Source organism: Bidens hawaiensis, unplaced genomic scaffold, assembly GCF_021521415.1.
Source record: "Bidens hawaiensis isolate Kalapana, Puna unplaced genomic scaffold, B.hawaiensis_p1.1 tig00011408_1, whole genome shotgun sequence".
NCBI classification, from domain to species: domain Eukaryota; kingdom Viridiplantae; phylum Streptophyta; class Magnoliopsida; order Asterales; family Asteraceae; genus Bidens; species Bidens hawaiensis.
The window spans coordinates 166838-186991 of record NW_027491887.1 but is presented as its reverse complement, the minus strand read 5'-3'; the positions used below and the strand labels follow the sequence as shown (position 1 = coordinate 186991).

Sequence of the window (20154 nt, the reverse complement as noted above, 5' to 3'; positions counted from 1 at the left end):
AAAATGGTTCTATAGAAGCAATAAGCCCGTTAAGGAAAAAAAAAGCCCGTTAGCACTTTTCGTTTGGAAATAAAAGGGGTAGGAAAAAAAGTTAAAAAAACCCTATGGAAATTATAGTTTACACCTCATCCCTCTTATCACATATGAAATCAAATGGGTTCACAGTTTAAAACCACTCGACATGGCGGTTTAGTGTTATGCCGGTGTTTGTTACTTCAAAAGTAAGGTGGTGGGTTCAGATTCTTGCAAGTGTAAGGTTAAAGAGATTTTAAGTGGAATAATTTACTAATAGACCTCATGTTCCAATCATCTTATATCATAATTTACTAGAACACAACATGTCTTTCTTGATATCAATGAGGATTTTGATATAGAGCACCAACATTGCTCCACAAATCAATATTTAACTCTAGTATAAGTTTTTACAATAAAAACTCCAGTATCATTTTGGTCATTATAAGTAGCCTTATAAGGATGTACACGAGATGGTTCAGTTTGAATTAGAATGTATTTTATCATGAATACATGCAACAATCGTGGCGGGCAATATTAGATCATTATTGACAATTTCATAATGTTGTAGCTTTGTCCGTGTTCGAAGATGTCGTCTATATATCAATTTTATATCCAATAACATCCTTGAATATTTTTGGTTATTAATCATAAGTTTAATATTTTATACTTTTTGGATCTGTGCATATTTGCTCGAGAGTCTTGCTGGGCCTATTTTGGACTTCAATGGGCTTAAAGGAGTTTGGGCTTGTAGCTGTTGCAAGGAGCTTGGTTTTGGTTAGGGCTCGTTTGTCTGAAGTCAATATATATTAAGAAGTGTAGGGTTTGAGAAGAGTGGTGGCTGCAAACTATTTTCTCTCAAACCCGATCACTCTCACACACTATTAGTTTGTTATTTTGTTAGATTGAGCTCTTGTAAAATTCTCAATCATACTTCAGTTCTTGTTCTTCAATCCTTGTAAAAAAGCATTTGATTTCGGTTTGTAATCCTGGTAATTGTAGTATTACTAGATAGATTTCGAGTTCTTGACAGTCCGATTGTTATTTGGCTAAGAATGATTATGTCTATATATTATCAATAACGATATTTACTCTTACATAGTTTCTTATAGCAAACATTTTTGTCAAGTGGTATGTTGGCAATATTTAAAGTTTGAATTATTAAAAACTTTATGGGAAAATATCTTAGAAGTTAACTGATATTATACAAGATGCTATATGTCATTGTCATATATAGCATGAGTTCTATAATTTAATTGTTCTATGAAATATCTTCATGCTAGTGCTAATGTTACCACATTCCACTCATATATTACTTTAGGCATTCTGGTTAAGAGATGGTCTTTAGCTAAACTGATTTCACTAAACTGAAACTTTATCAAGATAAGATTATAGACAGTGTAACCTATCTAAAACAGTTAGTATCAAAGTGCTATAGAATCATTCCATCAATGTACTATAGTTAGATGCTATCGAGTATAACTACTAAAACCAATTATTAAAATGATTGAGACCCGTTACTAAGCCTTACTAATTTAAGCGGACCAAGGCTTTCCATGAGTGTAACGTCATGATTTCTTCCCAAATAAACACGTTTGGATTGCCTTTCGTTGCTATAAATATTCTGTTGGATTTTATGGACGTTTCGGGTCAAGTCAACGCGACCGACCCGAATGAGACCCGGACTGAGTTACACCGGAGGTAACGAATTTTAACCCACTTAAGCGTTCACGTTAACTGGGCCCGACACACTCATTTAAGGAGATAAACTAGTGGTTTAAGGCTTTGGGTTATTAATTGGGCTTAAAGCCCAATGGGGTTTAATTGTTAAACCCTAATTTATATCCTATAAATTCTTAATGATGTTTCCATATTTAGAACTAACATTAAAAAAAAACCTAAAACCCTAGCTGCTCACAATTTCCGGCGCCGCAATTCCGGCCACCGCTTTTCCGGCGAGCAATTCCGGCCACCGGAATATTGTCCATATCATCCTCTCCGGCCGTTCACTTGCATACCACCACCATAGTACCTCTATTAACTGTTGGTGTTGCACCCTGCCTTCCTCCGGCCATTTATAGCTTCACTCCGGCCAATACGTTTTTCCGGTGTAGCTATTCCGGCGACCTATAGCTACTGTGAGCTGCTCGGGTTGGTTGATAGACATCCGCAGGCCACCACGGCTTCCAGATCTGATCGATTTAACCTCCAGCAGCCGCCGCATCTCTTGTCGGAGCTCCGCCGCCGTAGCTTGCCGCCGCCGCCGGACCTTTTGTGGGGGTTTTGATTGTGTCATCTAGCTTGCTTCGTTAACCTTTGGTGTCTTCCCGGTTTGTGTATAACCGAGGTATATCGACTACCTTTCTATGGTTAATTATTATTATATGCTAATCGTACTCGTATCGTTTGTTAATCGGATCCGGGTTCGGGTTTCGGTTTATGGTTCGTTTTTATATCGTTTAACTTTCCACTGCGTTTTTATAACTTGTTCATATCCTTGATTATTAATATGGATTAATAAATATTGTAAACGATATATTAATTTTTATTGTTTCGTTTATAAGCTTGATTATTAATATAGATTAATAATTATCGAAACGACATAAATAACTAAAACGGGTCCAAAAGGTTTGTCCGTTTTCGTTCCGAACCACCGTTGAAACCCAACAGTGGTATCAGAGCCGAAGTTACAACGTACGAGTCGATCCCGGTTCGTTTAAAACCGGATCTACATCTTAAACTTTAAATCGTTTAAAGTTTATAGATCTAGAATTATTTTAGGGTGATTTTGGATTGGTCAAAGTTTTGTTTATTTTATTTGACCAAGTCAAAACGACCCGAAATTCGTTTATTGTGAATATGTAAATCCGGCCCCGACCTATGTGATTGATTGGTTGTGTTTGGTGTTTGAGCTTGTTTTGGTCATACGGTTGGTTCAAAAGTTGTAAAAAGGTTATTATTTAATTTTCGGTTTTTTTTTTTGCCATAAAGATGGTTCAAATTTGTAATAGGACATATTATTGTTAGTTTATAAATTTGTAATTAAGAAGACGCAAAGATAACCGAGGACGAGCTCATGGACATCTTGGAGTTAGTGGGAGTTCGGACAAGATGACGGGATGCACGGAGAAGTCCATCCTTGTGGTTGTTTGTGTTGTGAACCCCTTGACCCGATCGGTCTCCCTGATTGGCTCTAGCGAGACCGATCACCTTTTGGCCATAAGGATTTACATATTATTATTTGCTATTTGTGGTTGCTTGGATTGTTTATAATAGGAATACCAAATAAATTGGAAAATAAACATTTATTTAACCGATTTTGTTTTGCAAATTAAAATCGTTTTGATTTCCAAAACTAATAAGTTATTTTAACTTAAAATTGGTTAGTCATATCGCGACAAGCTTAGTTTTTAATAGGTTATCTAAAACTAAGTGTCCTGAGAGATGAAAGGGTTCATCTATTCGTCCCGATAATAAATACAGTAAAATTTGACTTTTACTCTATTTGGTAAATTTTAAAATTAATCCCAATTTAAAACCAATAGTTTATGCCAATCCTACTACAAGTCACACTTGAGGCATACTGCGAAATTTCAAGTGTTTGGAGCTACAGCACCGCACTTGTTTTCTAGCCTATCCCATCAAGGTGAAAGCGCTTCGTTGACACATCCGGCCCTTTCACACGTCACGGTACTAGGACAACTATTATTTTACTCTCCTGTTACGTGCTAAAGCTGTCTGGAGACTTAAAATGGGCAAAGATGAGGCTAAACGTATCTATACAGACAATCGTTGTCTCTATAGGCCTCATAACCGAGAGTTGTGCTCTATTCACAATTGGCAATCGTTGTCAGTCTGCCTAACCACTTATTAAATGTTGTGTGCTACAGCTGCCTTTAATAACTGGAAGCCAGATTCTCATACTCCTAATTAATTAATGTTATTGGGTCATTAATAATAGGACTACAACATCGAAAATACTAATTTAATTTACTTTTGGTTAATTAATCAGATGTCGTCAAACGAAATTTCACCCTACGCCCTTAAGACTATCCTTGAGAAGGATAAACTGAATGGTACCAACTTCATCGAATAGCACCGCAACTTAAGACTTGTTCTAACCATGGCAAAGCGCCTGTATGTTCTCGATGGACCTGTTCCAACCGAGCCTGAAAACAACACAGCCGCTGCACGAAAAGTTCTTGACAAGCATAAGGATGACTCGGCTGAGATCTCCTGTATTATGCTAGCCACCATGACTTCTGAGCTTGCTAAAGGCTTGGAAGACTTTGGTGCCTATGAGATGCTTGAGCAACTCAAGGGCATGTTCCAGAAACAAGCCCGTCAAGAACGTTTCGACACCATGAAACAACTCATCAGTTGCAAGATGGCAGAGGGGTCTCCCGTCAGTGCTCATGTTCTAAAGATGAAGGGGCACATCGATCAGCTCAAGAAACTTGATTATCCCATGCCCGATGAGATGGCATCGGATTTCATTCTCAACTCTCTCCCCAACTCATACGACCAGTTCGTAATGAATTTCAACATGAATGGTTGGGTGAAGACAGTGCCGGAGCTTCATAACATGCTCAAGACGGCTGAGATGAACATTCCTTCTAGGACCAATCAAGTTCTGATGATTCGATCTGCTGGTGTCAAGAAGCCAAAACCAAAGAATCGGGGTTTTAAGGGAAAAGGCAAGAAGAAAGTTATTGTTGCTGCCCATGTTGCCACCAACACGAACAAGGTGGTTGCAAAGAAAAAGCCGCCCTTTGAGGAGCGCAAGTGCTTCAAATGCAACCAAATGGGGCACTGGATGAGAAACTGCCCCGAGCACCTTGCTGAGATCAGAAAGAAGAGAGCAAATGGTGAAGGCTTTTCTGGAGGTATTTCCATATACGTTATTGAACTTTTCACTGTCTCTAGCAACACATGGGTATTTGATACCGGATGTGGTTACCACATCGTTAATGTCTTGCAGGAGCCTGAGAAGTGGAAAAAACTGAATAAAGGCAGCATGGAACTCATCGTTGGAGATGGGAAGAGAGTACCAGTTCTGGCAACTGGAGTATTTCATTTACTTGTCCATCTGGCCTAGTTTTTCCTTTAAATAATTGTTTGTATGCTCCTGGCTTGACCAGAAACATCATTTCAGTTTCGTTGTTATTTGAACAAGGATTTAAGTATGTTCTTAGTGGCATGGCTATTTCTGCTTTCTTAAATGATATCTTTTATTTTGAGGCTAAACCTTGAAATGGTATTTATGAGATTGATGTTCAACCTAACAATAACGTATATCATCTTTCAAAACGTATCAAGACTAGTGTCAATGATACTTTTCTATGGTATTGCCGACTTGGCCATATAAACAAGGCAAGAGTTAAAAGGCTCCAATCCGAAGGTATTCTTGAATACACAGGACCAGACTCTTTTAACACTTGTGAATTTTGCTTTGCTGGCAAACTCGCCAAAGACTCATTCACTAATAAAAGTGAACGAGCAAGTGATCTGTTGGGACTCATACATACTGATGTATGTGGACCTTTCAGAACCATGACTAGAAACCATGAAAGATACTTCGTTTCTTTTATCGACGATTATAGTCGATACGCTTATGTGTATCTTATGAAACACAAGCACGAAACTTTTGAAAAGTTCAAAGAGTTTCAAAGCGAAGTGGAAAAACAACTTGATAAAACCATTAAGATATTTCGATCAGATCGAGGTGGAGAGTATCTCAGCACAGAGTTCATCACTCATCTAAAAAAGCATGGTTTTGTTTCACAGCTCACTCCACCTGGCACACCCCAACTTAATGGCGTGAGCGAGAGGAGAAATCGAACTTTGCTAAACATGGTTCGATCGATGATGTGTAGAACTAACTTGCCTCACTCCTTTTGGGGTTACGCCCTTATGACCGCCGCCCGCATTGTCAATCTAGCTCCAACTAAGAAGATAGACAAAACACCATATGAGATATGGCATAAGGGAAAGAAACCCAAATTGTCTTATCTTAGAGTATGGCGATGTGATGCTAATATCACAAGTGAGTCTGATGACAAACTTGATCCCCGCGGCGAAAAAGTTATTTTCGTCGGATACTACTACAAGAGCGGTTATTACTTCTTTCATCCTGATACAAATACGATTTCTGTCAGGAGGAAGGGCTACTTCCTTGAAGAAGAATTTCTTAGTCAAGGAACTAGAAATAACATTGTCGATCTTGAAGTAATTCAAGAACCACAACCAACTGCTGAGGAAGTTGGAGAGTCTGATCAACAAGTTGTTGTTGCTGATACATCAGACATGAACACAAGCGTTCGTAGAAGTAGTAGGACTCCCGTACCAAATTCTAGATAATTAGGTCATCTAGATGGTGCCGAAGTCTTATTAGTAGCCGAATCTGGGGACGAGCCTACTAACTACAAGTCTGCTATCTTGGATCCGGAATCCAAGAAATGGCAAGATGCCATGAATGCCGAGATGCAGTCCATGCATGATAACCAAGTTTGGAACTTGGTTGAGCTACCCCCCGATTGTCGGGCAGTAGGGAGCAAATGGATTTTCAAGATGAAAACCGACATGCATGGAAATGTGCAAACCTACAAAGCACGGCTAGTCGCGAAAGGTTTCACTCAAACTCAAGGTGTTGACTATGATGAAACTTTTTCGCCCGTTGCTATGACTAAGTCAATTAGGATATTGCTTGCCATTGCTGCATACTATGATTATGAGATATGGCAAATGGATGTCAAAACTGCTTTCCTTAATGGACATCTTTCTGAAGATGTCTATATGGTTCAGCCTGAAGGTTTTGTCGATCCAAAATATCCTAATAAGGTTTGCATATTGAACAAGTCCATTTATGGACTTGAGCAGGCATCTCGAAGCTGGAATCTTCACTTTGACGAGAAAATCAAAGAGTTTGGTTTTGTCAAAAACGAAGATGAACCTTGTGTTTACAGAAAGGCTAGTGGGAGCACTATATCATTCCTCATCTTATATGTGAATGATATACTGATCATTGGAAACGACATTCCTATGCTTAAACAAGTTAAGCTATGATTGGAATCTTGTTTTGCAATGAAAGATCTTGGAGAAGCCGCTTATATTCTGGGAATAAAGATCTATAGAGATAGATCTAAGCGGATTCTAGGGCTTAGTCAAAGTACTTACATAGACAAAGTGATGGCACGCTTCTCAATGGAAAACTCCAAGAAAGGAGCTGTTCCAATGACTAAGGGAACCATGTTGAGCAAATCGCAATCTCCGGCAACGGACATTGAATCTAAACGTATGCAACCAATTCCATATGCTTCTGCGGTTGGCTCTATCATGTATGCTATGTTATGTACTAGACCTGACGTCTCGTATGCCTTGAGCATGACCAGTCGTTTTCAACAGAGTCCTGGCATTGCCCATTGGACTGCTGTGAAGAACATTCTAAGGTACTTGAATAGGACCAAAGACATGTTCTTGGTGTTTGGGGGAGTGGAAGAGGAGCTCACTGTAAAGTGTTACACTGATGCTAGCTTCCAGACTGACCGAGATGATTCTCGCTCACAGTCGGGTTTCGTTTTCACTCTCAATGGAGGAGCTATTTATTGGAAGAGCTCCAAGCAGAGTGTAGTAGCGGATTCTACCACCGAATCCAAATATATAGCCGCATCTGATGCTGCTAAGGAGGCTGCTTGGATGAAGAAGTTCATCACCGATCTCGATGTGGTTCCGAGTATTCACAAACCAATCGAGATATTCTGTGATAACACAGGTGCTATTGCTCAAGCCAAAGAGCCAAGGTCTCATCACAGAACCAAGCACATTCTAAAGAAGTTCCATCTTATTCGGGAAATATTGGAACGAGGTGACATCGTGATAAACAAAGTAGACACAGATCAAAATCTAGCTGACCCGTTTACTAAGCCGATGACTCAGGACAAGCATGATCTGCATAGAGATGCTATCGGGCTTAGACTTGCTAGTGATTTATTTTGATTTAGTATTTGGATGTATGAACGTTTTATCAGTTGTACTTTTCTGTTCACTTTTGATTTAATGGTTAAATGCAAACGTTGAATGATACAACCGTGTTCATTTTAATACGTTTAATCCGTGAACATTGTATTCTAAATTATCCGTAGTCGGTCAGACTCGTGGGAGCGATTCTGAATTAAGACTATTCTGACTTTGGACTCAAGTAGTTGACTTCCAAACTCACAGACCTCATTATGAATGACGTTGGATGTAACTCGCATCAAACATCTTCATGGATCTTAATCATAAGATGTTTTGATAATAGTATGCTCATTTAGTATCCTTAGACATGAGATACATATTAGAACTTTCGTTTACCGAGGAATACTCTTTGATCATGTCAACCGCTGTTGCGTAACTGCCAGCCATAAAGGCATTGGTTGGGAATGTTCTGGAGTTCAGTGGGAGTTGTATGTAGTCAAGATGGGATTCTGTGCCCTTACACTTAAATGTAACAGTTAGACATATTGGCGCCCTCGTTGATTCAAACTGGTAAAGTGTGAGGCCTCACCCAAACTAACTGTGTGTTTGATTGGACCACTTTGACTCTATATCGAGAATTACAATAATTGAACACTATATGAGATTGATTTGATCCATGTCTCATTGTTCAATTAATGTCTTATACAGAAAGGATAGATGACAACGATTACTATAAATTCATTATCTTGCAATAAGGTATTCCAAGATACTTTGGTTATGGATTTAAAATGTTTTATTCGGTTGGGGACAGCTATGTGTAGCTAAAACGCCTCTAGCCGTTAGCGTTGTGATACTTGACCCAAATCCGTCCAAGTGGGAGACTGTTGGATTTTATGGACGTTTCGGGTCAAGTCAACGCGACCGACCCGAATGAGACCCGGACTGAGTTACACCGGAGGTAACGAATTTTAACCCACTTAAGCGTTCACGTTAACTGGGCCCGACACACTCATTTAAGGAGATAAACTAGTGGTTTAAGGCTTTGGGTTATTAATTGGGCTTAAAGCCCAATGGGGTTTAATTGTTAAACCCTAATTTATATCCTATAAATTCTTAATGATGTTTCCATCTTTAGAACTAACATTAAAAAAAAAACCTAAAACCCTAGCTGCTCACAATTTCTGGCGCCGCTTTTCCGGCCACCGCTTTTCCAGCGAGCAATTCCGGCCACCGGAATATTGTCCATATCATCCTCCCGGCCGTTCACTTGCATACCACCACCATAGTACCTCTATTAACTGTTGGTGTTGCACCCTGCCTTCCTCCGGCCATTTATAGCTTCACTCCGGCCAATACGTTTTTCCGGTGAAGCTATTCCGGCGACCTATAGCTACTGTGAGCTGCTCGGGTTGGTTGATAGACATCCGCAGGCCACCACGGCTTCCAGATCCGATCGATTTAACCTCCAGCAGCCGCCGCATCTCTTGCCGGAGCTCCGCCGCCGTAGCTTGCCGCCGCCGCCGGACCTTTTGTGGGGGTTTTGATTGTGTCATCTAGCTTGCTTCGTTAACCTTTGGTGTCTTCCCGGTTTGTGTATAACCGAGGTATATCGACTACCTTTCTATGGTTGATTATTATTATATGCTAATCGTACTCGTATCGTTTGTTAATCGGATCCGGGTTCGGGTTTCGGTTTATGGTTCGTTTTTATATCGTTTAACTTTCCGCTGCGTTTTTATAACTTGTTCATATCCTTGATTATTAATATGGATTCATAAATATTGTAAACGATATATTAATTTTTATTGTTTCGTTTATAAGCTTGATTATTAATATAGATTAATAATTATCGAAACGACATAAATAACTAAAACAGGTCCAAAAGGTTTGTCCGTTTTCGTTCCGAACCACCGTTGAAACCCAACATATTCGACATAGTGGGTATTTGATCTCTACAGGAGTGTGATGAAAGATATTCTTTTCGTTTGAAGTGACCTTGACAATAGTGTTGTGTCATTCAAACATTCATCATCTTGGGAACAAGGTTATAGGCCATTGGTGTGGGGCAGATTAGTCAAATTGGTCGACTCGTATTTGGATTGATGTGAATGTGAAAGAAGTGTGAAAAACGGGTTAATAACTAAAAAAATAAATTTCCCAACATAAAGTATCTTTCTAATAATTTGGTGTTAATTTTAATATTTCAGTTACACTGATTTATTTTATTCATATATTTAGTCGTTAAGACAGTTACTTGACCGAAATTAATGTGTAGGCTAGTAAATAATCTATAAGTATAGACTCATTTGCAATGGGTAGAGGAACTTTTGACACTACGAAAAAAAAACTTTTCCTTTCGGATTTATGTAAATGTTTGCTAGAACGTATCTAGCACTTTTATCGTATTTGTCCCGTTTCAGGTGATATGACTAGTATTAGAGCTCTTTAGGATCCATATGGCATGTTGCGTTGGAGAAAATCAACCTCCTAGTTCTTACGATGGAGATTGTGGAATTGATGGCTTGTGGCATGTGTTGGAAGATCTCTTTACTAAGGCTGAAAAGTCGACAAAATCATTAAAGAAGTACGTGCTATGATCGTATCTAAATAATAGGTGTCGGTTTTGTCCACATATTCATGTGTAATGGTCGTGGATCATAGTGATTACTGATTAGTGATTAGTGTTGAAGAGGCCAAAAAACTGCCAATTCAGCCCCCAAAGTGAGGCCCACATTCCCTTGTAAAACTGTATAAGTTTCAAAAGGCCTATAAGGTAGAAGGTAGAAACTAGAGGTGTCCAACAAACTGGTTTAGATCTCCAAACCGGTTCGTAGCCCAAATCGATATTACCTATAAAACCGATCCGAGTCAACCCAAATCAAACCGTCAATTTGTATATCGGTTCCTCCTCTCGTCACCTCAACCGATTTACGACCCATACGGTTTGAGCTAACACAATTCCAACCCGACCAAATCGCCGGTTTCAAACTAACCCAAATTAGTTGTATAGCATTCAAATATCTTTCACCAAAACCGGCTTATGACCAGAATCGGTTTCTCATCAAGCCGGTTTTGACCAATGTTGATCAAACCGAAACGGTTTACAACAAGAACCGGTTTTTAATAAAGAAAATCCGCTTTGTAAACCTTTTGTGTAAACTATAATAATGAAAAAGTATTTAATGACATTTTTAGCTACCTAATTATTAATGTGATCAATTATTTCTACTTTATAGAGAACAAATGATTTCTTATCCTTTAGAAAGAAAAAAACAAATGATTCCTTATTAGTTATTACTAAACCACAACAAAAGTTCAAGAAAACAAAATAGAAAATTACTTACTATTAACTAGCTTAACGTTAGCTACAAGTTTTCTTTATCATTACCTTTTTTTAATGTTCTAAAGGTGGACGGAGTGGCCACATGAGGGGGCGGTGCTGCAACAGTATCAGCAGAAGCACCGCCCATCTCTTTCTGTATCAAAGTTAAACACGTTGAAACATTGTTCCGTTTAATATGAAGATCAAAAAAGGTGTGAGGTGGATTTTCGGAGTGAAGGAAGAAATTTGGGAAGAGAGGAGCCTCGCGAGGAGCGAATGATCGGGACGGTAAACCCATGGGTCTCCAACAACCTAAAGAAAAAGTTACTATATTTTAAAGATTCACCTTCTTTTCCTTTCTCCTCATAACTTAACTCAAGAACACAGTGTTTCATTTATCAAAAAGGTTAAAAAGTTATCTTTTTTTATTTTAATTTATTTTAAATATATATAAACGAAATCAGTTTATATTCTCTCAAGATATCAGATTGTTTTATTTGTAAATGAAGACTTCTCATGCATTTGACCTGAATTCACGGGTATGGGTCTTATCAAACCCATATAGCCCTTAAACGGGTTATAAGTTATAACATCTCATTAAATTAAAAATCAATCTCACCAAATATTTGATATGAAAATCCTATTAAATAGGAATATACTAAAAATTAGTATTCAATTTTTTTTAAAAAAATATATTATTTTTATTTAATAAACAATTTTATATTAAAAAATTAGCAGATCATGGGTCTTACCAAACCCAAATAGCTTTTGAACCGGATTATAGCATCCAATTTATTTGTAAAACCCTTTTATCATCAAATTCTAATTATATTATTAACATCCTTATAGTAAATATAACTAATATCCAAAAAAATATATAAATATTATAAACGAATAATGTAAAACAACATCATAATAAGAGAGGATAAAAACTAGTTTTATATAATCTAAGAGAATTCAAGATTTTCAATGGAATATCTCTTGTAACAAATACCCCGCTAACAAAGTTTATATCTTTAAATTATTGTCTTTTAGATAGAACCCACTCTTCTTTTTCCCTCAACTTTCTTTCTATCTTCTTCAGTTTAGGGATACGTTTTAATGCTCTATGCATTCTTATTCATAATTTTTTTTTATTTCATATTCAATTTATTTTGTTGTTAGTTTGTTACGGGTGGTGGTAATAATAGGGGTTAATATGTTTGATGGTAAGAGAATATTATTTGGTTGTGTGTTAAATTATTGTATCGAAAGTGATTTATTTTGTAGTGGTAGATTCATGGATAGTAGATTGATTTGGTAGTTTGTTATGGTCGCAATTCATGATGGTTTTAGCCTTGTAAATTGTGGTAACGAAAAACGCAAATTCTTTTTTAAGGATTTCACTGTGCAGAATAATGAAAACCTCGTAAGGTGTAATATATTATTGATCAACTACATATATGAGTAAAATGAGATAAATACAATGAAACATAATCAAATACAATCTCGTAACTATGGTAACACTATAATAATCAAACTCTAACAATATATTGTATTATATTATTGGAAAATTGGTTTTTATTGGTCCAATCTATTGCCTTTTGGTCATTGTCGGTCTCAACTAACGAATTGGCTGCTGACGGTCCCAAGTTTTAATGTATTGGTTCATAACGGTCCGCGACTAACAGAATCCAAACGTCGTTAGTTTTAGGTCGCCGAAAAAACGTTTTTGGCCGGGAAAGTCAATTTTTTTGTCAGAAAACACCACCAGAACACTGCCACCACCACCAATTGACTCACCGCCAACCAACCACCATCACTTAAACACCATCAACTGATTCCGACGATGGTTCTAAGGTTCCAACGACCTCAATAATTTGGGATTTTACTAGAAAAAAGTTTCTAAAGGTACGATACAAAGTTACCATGATGCTTGGGACAAAATTGTTTAGTTTTCGGGAAAAAATGTGTGTTTTCCGGCCAAAAACGTTTTTCCGGCGACCTGAAACTAACGACGTTAGAATTCTGTTAGTCGCGGACCGTTATGAACCAATACGTTAAAACTTGGGACCGTCAGCAGCCAATTCGTTAGTTGGGACCGGCAGTGACCAAAAGACGATAGTTGGGACCGATATAAACCAATTGTCCTATATTATTTGAAAATTTTATACTTTTTCAGGTCCTAACGATCTTCTTAGGTCATCTTAAAATTGAGGTTGAAAACTGGAAATCGATTCGAGCACTTATGGGAAGACGACAAGCTTAACCCAAATAAATGGTAATCAATTTGCTAGGCATTAAGCATTGTGATACCTAGATGATGATTGATAATCATGAGTTTGAAATAATATTTTTTTGATCGATAGGACATTAAAGTTTAAAAACTGAATCTTCTTTTGAATTAAAAATGAACTTGTTTACAAAAATAAATATATGATTTCAAGATCAAATTGATATAATTCATCAAAACGAATTGTATTTGGCTAACTCTCAAACACTTTATTAAACAAGAAAACTATCTTAAAAACTCGATTCCAATATCTCTACAATAAACACACTATAAGTATATATATATGGCAAACATATACACCAATCAATCAAGTCTTCTAGCATGTCCATGCTTCTAGCCACAACCAACTAAGGAATTCCCGACATGATTTTGGATTTAAAATTTAAACCCCACTATACACATTTTCAGACAATAATAATACTGGAACCATTGCTCGTTGAATTAATATGAGCTGCTTAGTAATCTCTTAACTGTCATCAAAAAACTGCTGTATATCGTTAAAAGCAATCTATAAAATAATACCACTCTGTCACTCTTCAAACATTATCCAAAACCTTAATACCACTCAACAAAACAACCTATAGGATAATGGTTAGGCTGAGGGGTGTGGAGCGCGACAGGGGGCGCGTGAGCCCATCCGCTCGAGCCCCGGGCGCGAGCACCACACCACCGAGGCGCGAGAGGGGCGCGAGAGGGGCGCGAGCGCGGAAAAAGAGGCAGGCGCAAGAGGGGTAGCGGCTGGGAATAGGCGTGAAGGGGTCTTGGGTTGCGTAAATAGAGCCGTTGGGCTCTTTGTTTATTAAAAAAAAAAAATTTTTTCTCTATAAAACCAATATCACATATCACATACCAATATCACATACCATCAACCCATTTTAACCATATCAAACACAACTTCAAGCTCCAAACTCATATATAATATCCCAAAACCAAATTATTTTTTTAAAAATAATGTCGTCGTACTCGTCTGATTCCGACTCCTCCGAAGAGGATGATTTGCTTCTTCATGTAGGGGGAGTTTTGACCGCAACCGTGGTCAATCTCTTGCAAAATCAAGCCCATCAACCCCGACTCCCGAGGGTTAGAGCACCACCTCGTGATCGTGATCGATCGGGTGCTAACGATACTTTGATGAGGCATTATTTTAGCCCTCAACCGGTATACGCGGAGTCGGATTTTCGAACTCGTTTTCGAATGAGCAGGCAATTGTTCACGCGTATAGCGAGTGATTTAGAGGCACGGTATCCCTTTTTTCAACAAAGGGAGGATGCTAGGGGTCTTCCCGGTTTTACCCCTCTTCAAAAATGCACGGCTGCTATCCGTCAATTAGCGTACGGCATCTCGTCGGACGCTTTGGATGAGTATTTACAGATGTCGAAAAGGGTTGCACGTGAATCCCTTCATTTTTTCTGCCAATGTAAAAAACATTAATTTTACTTTTTATTAAATATTTATTACATTTTGTAATATATATTGTACGTAGGAGTCATATCGACTTACGCTCGGAGATATCTGCGTAAACCTACAACGTATGACATCCAACGCATATATGAGGTGCACGCAGAAAAACATGGTTTTCCTGGGATGCTAGGTAGCATCGATTGTACGCATGTTGGATGGGCTATGTGTCCAACGGCCTGGCGAGGTCAGTTCCACCGTGGTGATCATGAAGGGCCGACCCTCATACTTGAGGCGGCGGTGTCACAGGATCTTTGGTTTTGGCATGCTTTTTTTGGTGTTGCTGGGTCAAATAACGACCTTAATGTTATCGATCAGTCACATTTGATCAACGACCTTATCGACGGGGTTGAACCACCTCAATCTTTTCTTGCAAATGAAGAACTCTTCAAGTACGGGTACTATCTGGTCGATGGTATTTACAACGAATGGGCTGTGTTAGTTCAAGCTTTTACAGATCCAATCGCCGACAAACGGAAGTATTTTACGAAGAAGCAAGAGTCTGCTATAAAAGATATTGAAAGAGCTTTTGGAGCTATAAAAAAACAATATTATGTTCTGGCGAACCCGATACGTTATTGGACTCGGGAGAGGATAATGGACGTCGTCTACACGTGTCTTATCCTACACAACATGACGTTAGAAGACGAGGGCAAAGCTATATGCCAAAACTACCAAGGTGACATTCCGCCACAACCGTCCACAATCAGTGATCAACAAAAACTTCATAACATAGCAAATATCAAGAGCCGTGAGATACACGGGGGTCTTCGACATGAGTTGGTTGAACATTTGTGGGCGAGGCGACCAGATGATCTTGTATTAGATTAGTTTTATTATTAAATATTATTGTTTGTTTAATTTTTAGTATGTTTTTTTTATTATGAATTTTCAAAAAAATGTGTGTTTTTTTAAATAATTTCTTATTTTTTTAATAATACGTTTTTTTAATACATTTATAAAAAAATAAAAAAATAAACCGCTCGCGCCCCCTCTCGCGCCCCTCCACACCATGCCCCGGGGCGCGAGCACCACAACCAACACCAATCTTATCAAGTTTTTCTCTCTGCCACACGTCACAATATTATTGGCTGGAGCCCCCACTCGCGCCCCCTCTCGCGCCCCCCACACCCCTCAGCCTTAGTCCACGAAAATTGACCATTTTGGCCATGCAAAATAACATTGACAAGGCAATAAATATTGTAAATTAAAATCCCAATTTGGAAAAAAAAGAAAAACCATGGGCCTTACGCCGCATATCCAATCCATTGATGATTAAATGGAGTAGGTGATGCCATGGAGCCTACCTCATTTGATTAACTCATCAACTTTCAACGGCCAGGATTACATCTTACCAATTATTCCAAGCTGTCACGCGTGTGTGGCATTGGCAAGCATGCGACAAACTGTAGTCGACAGATGGAAAGAGAATATAAGATAGATATTAGATATTAGATACCACCTCCCTACAAGATAGGATATCCTTTCATAATAATTGATAATAACTTATGAAACAGTCCTTGTAATATCTTACAGTTTTCAAATTTGGTTTATTTGTTCCCACAGTTATTGTTGTAAAACTCGGACCAAACAGTTAGACTATAAACTATATGTTTTTCGGGTTTAGTTTGTATGGATTGGACCACCATTGTTGGACCGGAAGATTTTCGGAAGCAATAGTTGAATCGATGACCCTGCACGTTGGTTGAACCGATCTTGAGTAAATACTTACGTGACATATTTTAATTGTAGTTTATAAGAACCGAACTTATAATTTCTTAGGAAGGAAAACATCTATCTTTTGTATCCGCTTCTCTCGAACTTCATATGGTGCCAGTGCCCACGAGCTGGTGTTCCTACTGTACTTCTTGGCGTTGCTCATGATCATGCTTAGGGGTTGATCATGAGATACTGTTTTGCTACCTCTACCAAAGCCACTCCAGTCACGCTTCTTATTATTGTGAGCATTCGATCAATCCTTATAAGTTATATGTTAAGAATATGTTAAAACTATATTTTTAGATAATTTAGTTAAATATTTTCCAAATTATTAAAAATTTAGAAAACATCTTTAATGATAAATTTTTATAATAAATAACTATAAATATATTATTCATTATAAATCACACATATAACAAAGTTACTGATAGAATTTAGGAAAAATATGCCGAAAGAAAACCTTACCTTTTTTTAGAGATTGAAATGTCGCTCATATGGGGATCCCCAACTCTAAATATGAATTAAATACTCTCCCCTGAACACGCTTGACCGCAAAGTTCTATGGGCTTTTGTGCATTGATGTTAGTATGATTGATTCAAAACTGAAAACTCTCATACACACATAAATTGTCAACTAATCTAGAAAGATATTGTATTTACGTATAGTTAAATTACATATGATCCTCTAAACCGTACTTTCTTATTATTTGTTTTTTCCTTTAAGTTAACTATGATATAATATAAGTTTTGAAACCCATCTGACCAGTAAACCACTACCGCGATCGATTCGATAACCTATCAAATTTTCAGACTTAAATTGCCAACAAAAGAGAAGCAACACTTAATTAAGACATGTCACTCAAGCTCAAGGGGCTTCTATGTAGTTAAGAAAACCATAATATAAAAAATCTTTAAACTTGTGAATCTCATCTACAGCTCTTATGTATCTTGACTCAAACTGACGTGGATCCAACCCATCAATTTTGACCCTCACCTCACTACCATCAAAAGTAATATTCCACGTGGAACACATCACCCTATAAAACCAACTCTCCCAAATATTAATCTCACCACAACATAAAAAAAACATCAAAAAGGTTAAAAAAACCTTTGACCTGTCGCCATGGGCAGAGCCACCACACAAATCCCAATGAGCCACCGTGTCCTGTCACCGAACCACATGTACGACATCGTGGAAAACCCACTTGAGGTTCAGTTGTCCGGTTCGATATTCGGGTTCCTTGAGGAAGAAGCTAACGTGATGTCATCACTAGAAAGTGACGTGTATGATATTAAACAAGAGATTGAAAACGAAGATGAGTGTGAGAAACATGAAGATTCTGATGATAAGATTAAGTTTTGGGAGACCCAACGCCAGAATTTACATGTAAGTTTTATCGGTTTTGTTTTTCTGAACGACTAAATGTTACATTTTACAGGACATGATCTTCGATTTTTTTTTAACGGCTAAATGTTAATAAATTGTTAATATTTTTTTGTTTTTATAATTAGATTTTTTAACATAATAATTATACAAAAGTTAGACTAACAAATGTGTTTTTGTATTTCCTGGTAAAAATAAATAAATAAATAAATATCCAAAGTTGAATTTATTAAATTAAAGTGCTTACTAATCCCGAAAAGTAATTAATATAATTATATTATTTTTCGAATGAATTTGAGACACAATTTTACAACTGGATCATGACTGGAATACAAATCTCATACTAGTCATTAAAAACTAGGGTTGTTCATGAGCTAAGCCCGAGTTATATCCGGCACAAACTCGGCTCGAAATCTAAATATAATTAAGCTTGAGCTCGGCACGGTTTAAATAGAACCAAGCCAGGGCTAGTTTGGGTTTGGCTCGTTTAGAAATCGAGTCAAACTCGGCTTGGCTTGTTTATTACATAGCCGATTTCGAGCTAATTATCTTTTAAAGAGGTACAAGTCACGAGCTTTTTTAAATCATCTATTAATATGTTGTTTTATTAATATGTGACAGACAACATTATTTAGAACGACAAGTTTGGAATCCAAAATTCGAAACATAACAAAAGAAGCACTCAGTGAAATTGAGACAGCCGAAAACACATGTTCTTGCTCAAGACCGGTCTCGGGCGGCTGCAGGAGCTGCCGGATGATGATAATATGCAGCCGCCTGCAAAACTCCGGTTTCGATTCCGCTATTTGCAAATCCAAATGGAAGAGCTCGTTAGATATTCCATCAGGAGAACACACGTTTCTGGACGTGATCGACAACTCCGGTTGTCGGAAAAAAGGCGCGGTGAGGGTGATAATCGAGTTGGAATTACGAGGTCAATTCGAGATGAAGAAAGGGGGTGATGATTATAACAGTCTGGTCTGCAAACTTCCCGACGTGTTTGTCGGGAAGTGTGACAGATTACAGACTGTTATTAAAATAATGAGTTTAGGCGCAAAAAGATGCATGAGAGAGAAGAAAATGCATTTGGGGCCATGGAGAAAGCAACAATATATGCAAGCCAAGTGGCTTAGAGTGATGGAGCGGACAACTACCGCCGCCACGGTATCATCGCCATTAGCGATGGATATTGGTTTTGCTCGGCCGGCAAAGGCTAGGGCGTCGATGTTGACTATGGATCTTCTTGACGATTTGCCCAATATGTCTTATTTGTATGCTCATGTTGTTGAAGTTTTGTAGAGTGTGAGTTGTAAGTGAAATTTTGTTACATGGTTATGAATATAATCCATTTGCAAATGGCAAACAATCATGGTAACATAACCACCACGGGACACCGTTGACCACTTCATAGTCGGCCCCACCACCCTTATAGTCAAGAATCGATATGCGGTTCATATTAACAAGAATCTTGGTTTCACAATGGTCGTCGGTGATGAGTCTTGGAGCAATGCTAATGTGATCTGGAGGTCACAAGTCGAGTGGGTGGAAACACCCTCTTGTAGAAATGCATAGTAAAGATGCGCAAATCAAACACAAGTTAGCTAAATATCCCTCAAGATCCGCATATGCGGGAGTATTGTGTACTGGCGTTGCCTTTTTATTAGCGAGCCAACCTTTTACAGGAACGCATTGTAAAAGATACACAAATAAGGCACAAGTTACCCTCACAAGTCACAACCCTCGGGCTTGCGCAAGCAAGAGTATTGTGCACTGACATTGCCCTTTTTATTGGCGAGCGATGGTGTTGTTGGTTGCTAAGGGATGGAAAGATGTCACAAGTGTTAACAGGCGACGTAGGGTAGTGGCCGCTGGTGGTGAAGTGGCGGTGTTGTGGAAGCGGTTGGTTTGCGCCGTTGTTAGAAAACGGTAAGAGATACAAATGATGTTTGCGGGATGTATAGTTATAAAAATCTAAACTGTATAGAGCTATATATTATTGGTTGCACTAGTGAGAAGTTTTACCTCATTGTC

At 38.1% G+C, this 20154-nt stretch overlaps 1 protein-coding gene across 1 annotated transcript; it reads left to right on the top strand.

The window, feature by feature from the left end:
- Nucleotides 1-17524: 17524 nt before the first annotated feature.
- Nucleotides 17525-19642, top strand: LOC143537811 (uncharacterized). Its single transcript, XM_077031495.1, has 2 exons — nucleotides 17525-18126; nucleotides 18745-19642. The coding sequence occupies exons 1-2, from the start codon at nucleotides 17863-17865 to the stop codon at nucleotides 19420-19422; spliced, it is 942 nt and encodes a 313-aa protein (XP_076887610.1). The 5' UTR covers nucleotides 17525-17862; the 3' UTR covers nucleotides 19423-19642.
- Nucleotides 19643-20154: the final 512 nt, after the last annotated feature.

Bases quoted from the DNA above. Each gene is read 5' to 3' on its own strand.
- LOC143537811 (XM_077031495.1), top strand. From the start codon at position 17,863: ATGGGCAGAGCCACCACACAAATCCCAATGAGCCACCGTGTCCTGTCA. The intron at 18,127-18,744 runs GTAAGTTTTATC...AATATGTGACAG, and splicing joins CCCAACGCCAGAATTTACAT to ACAACATTATTTAGAACGAC.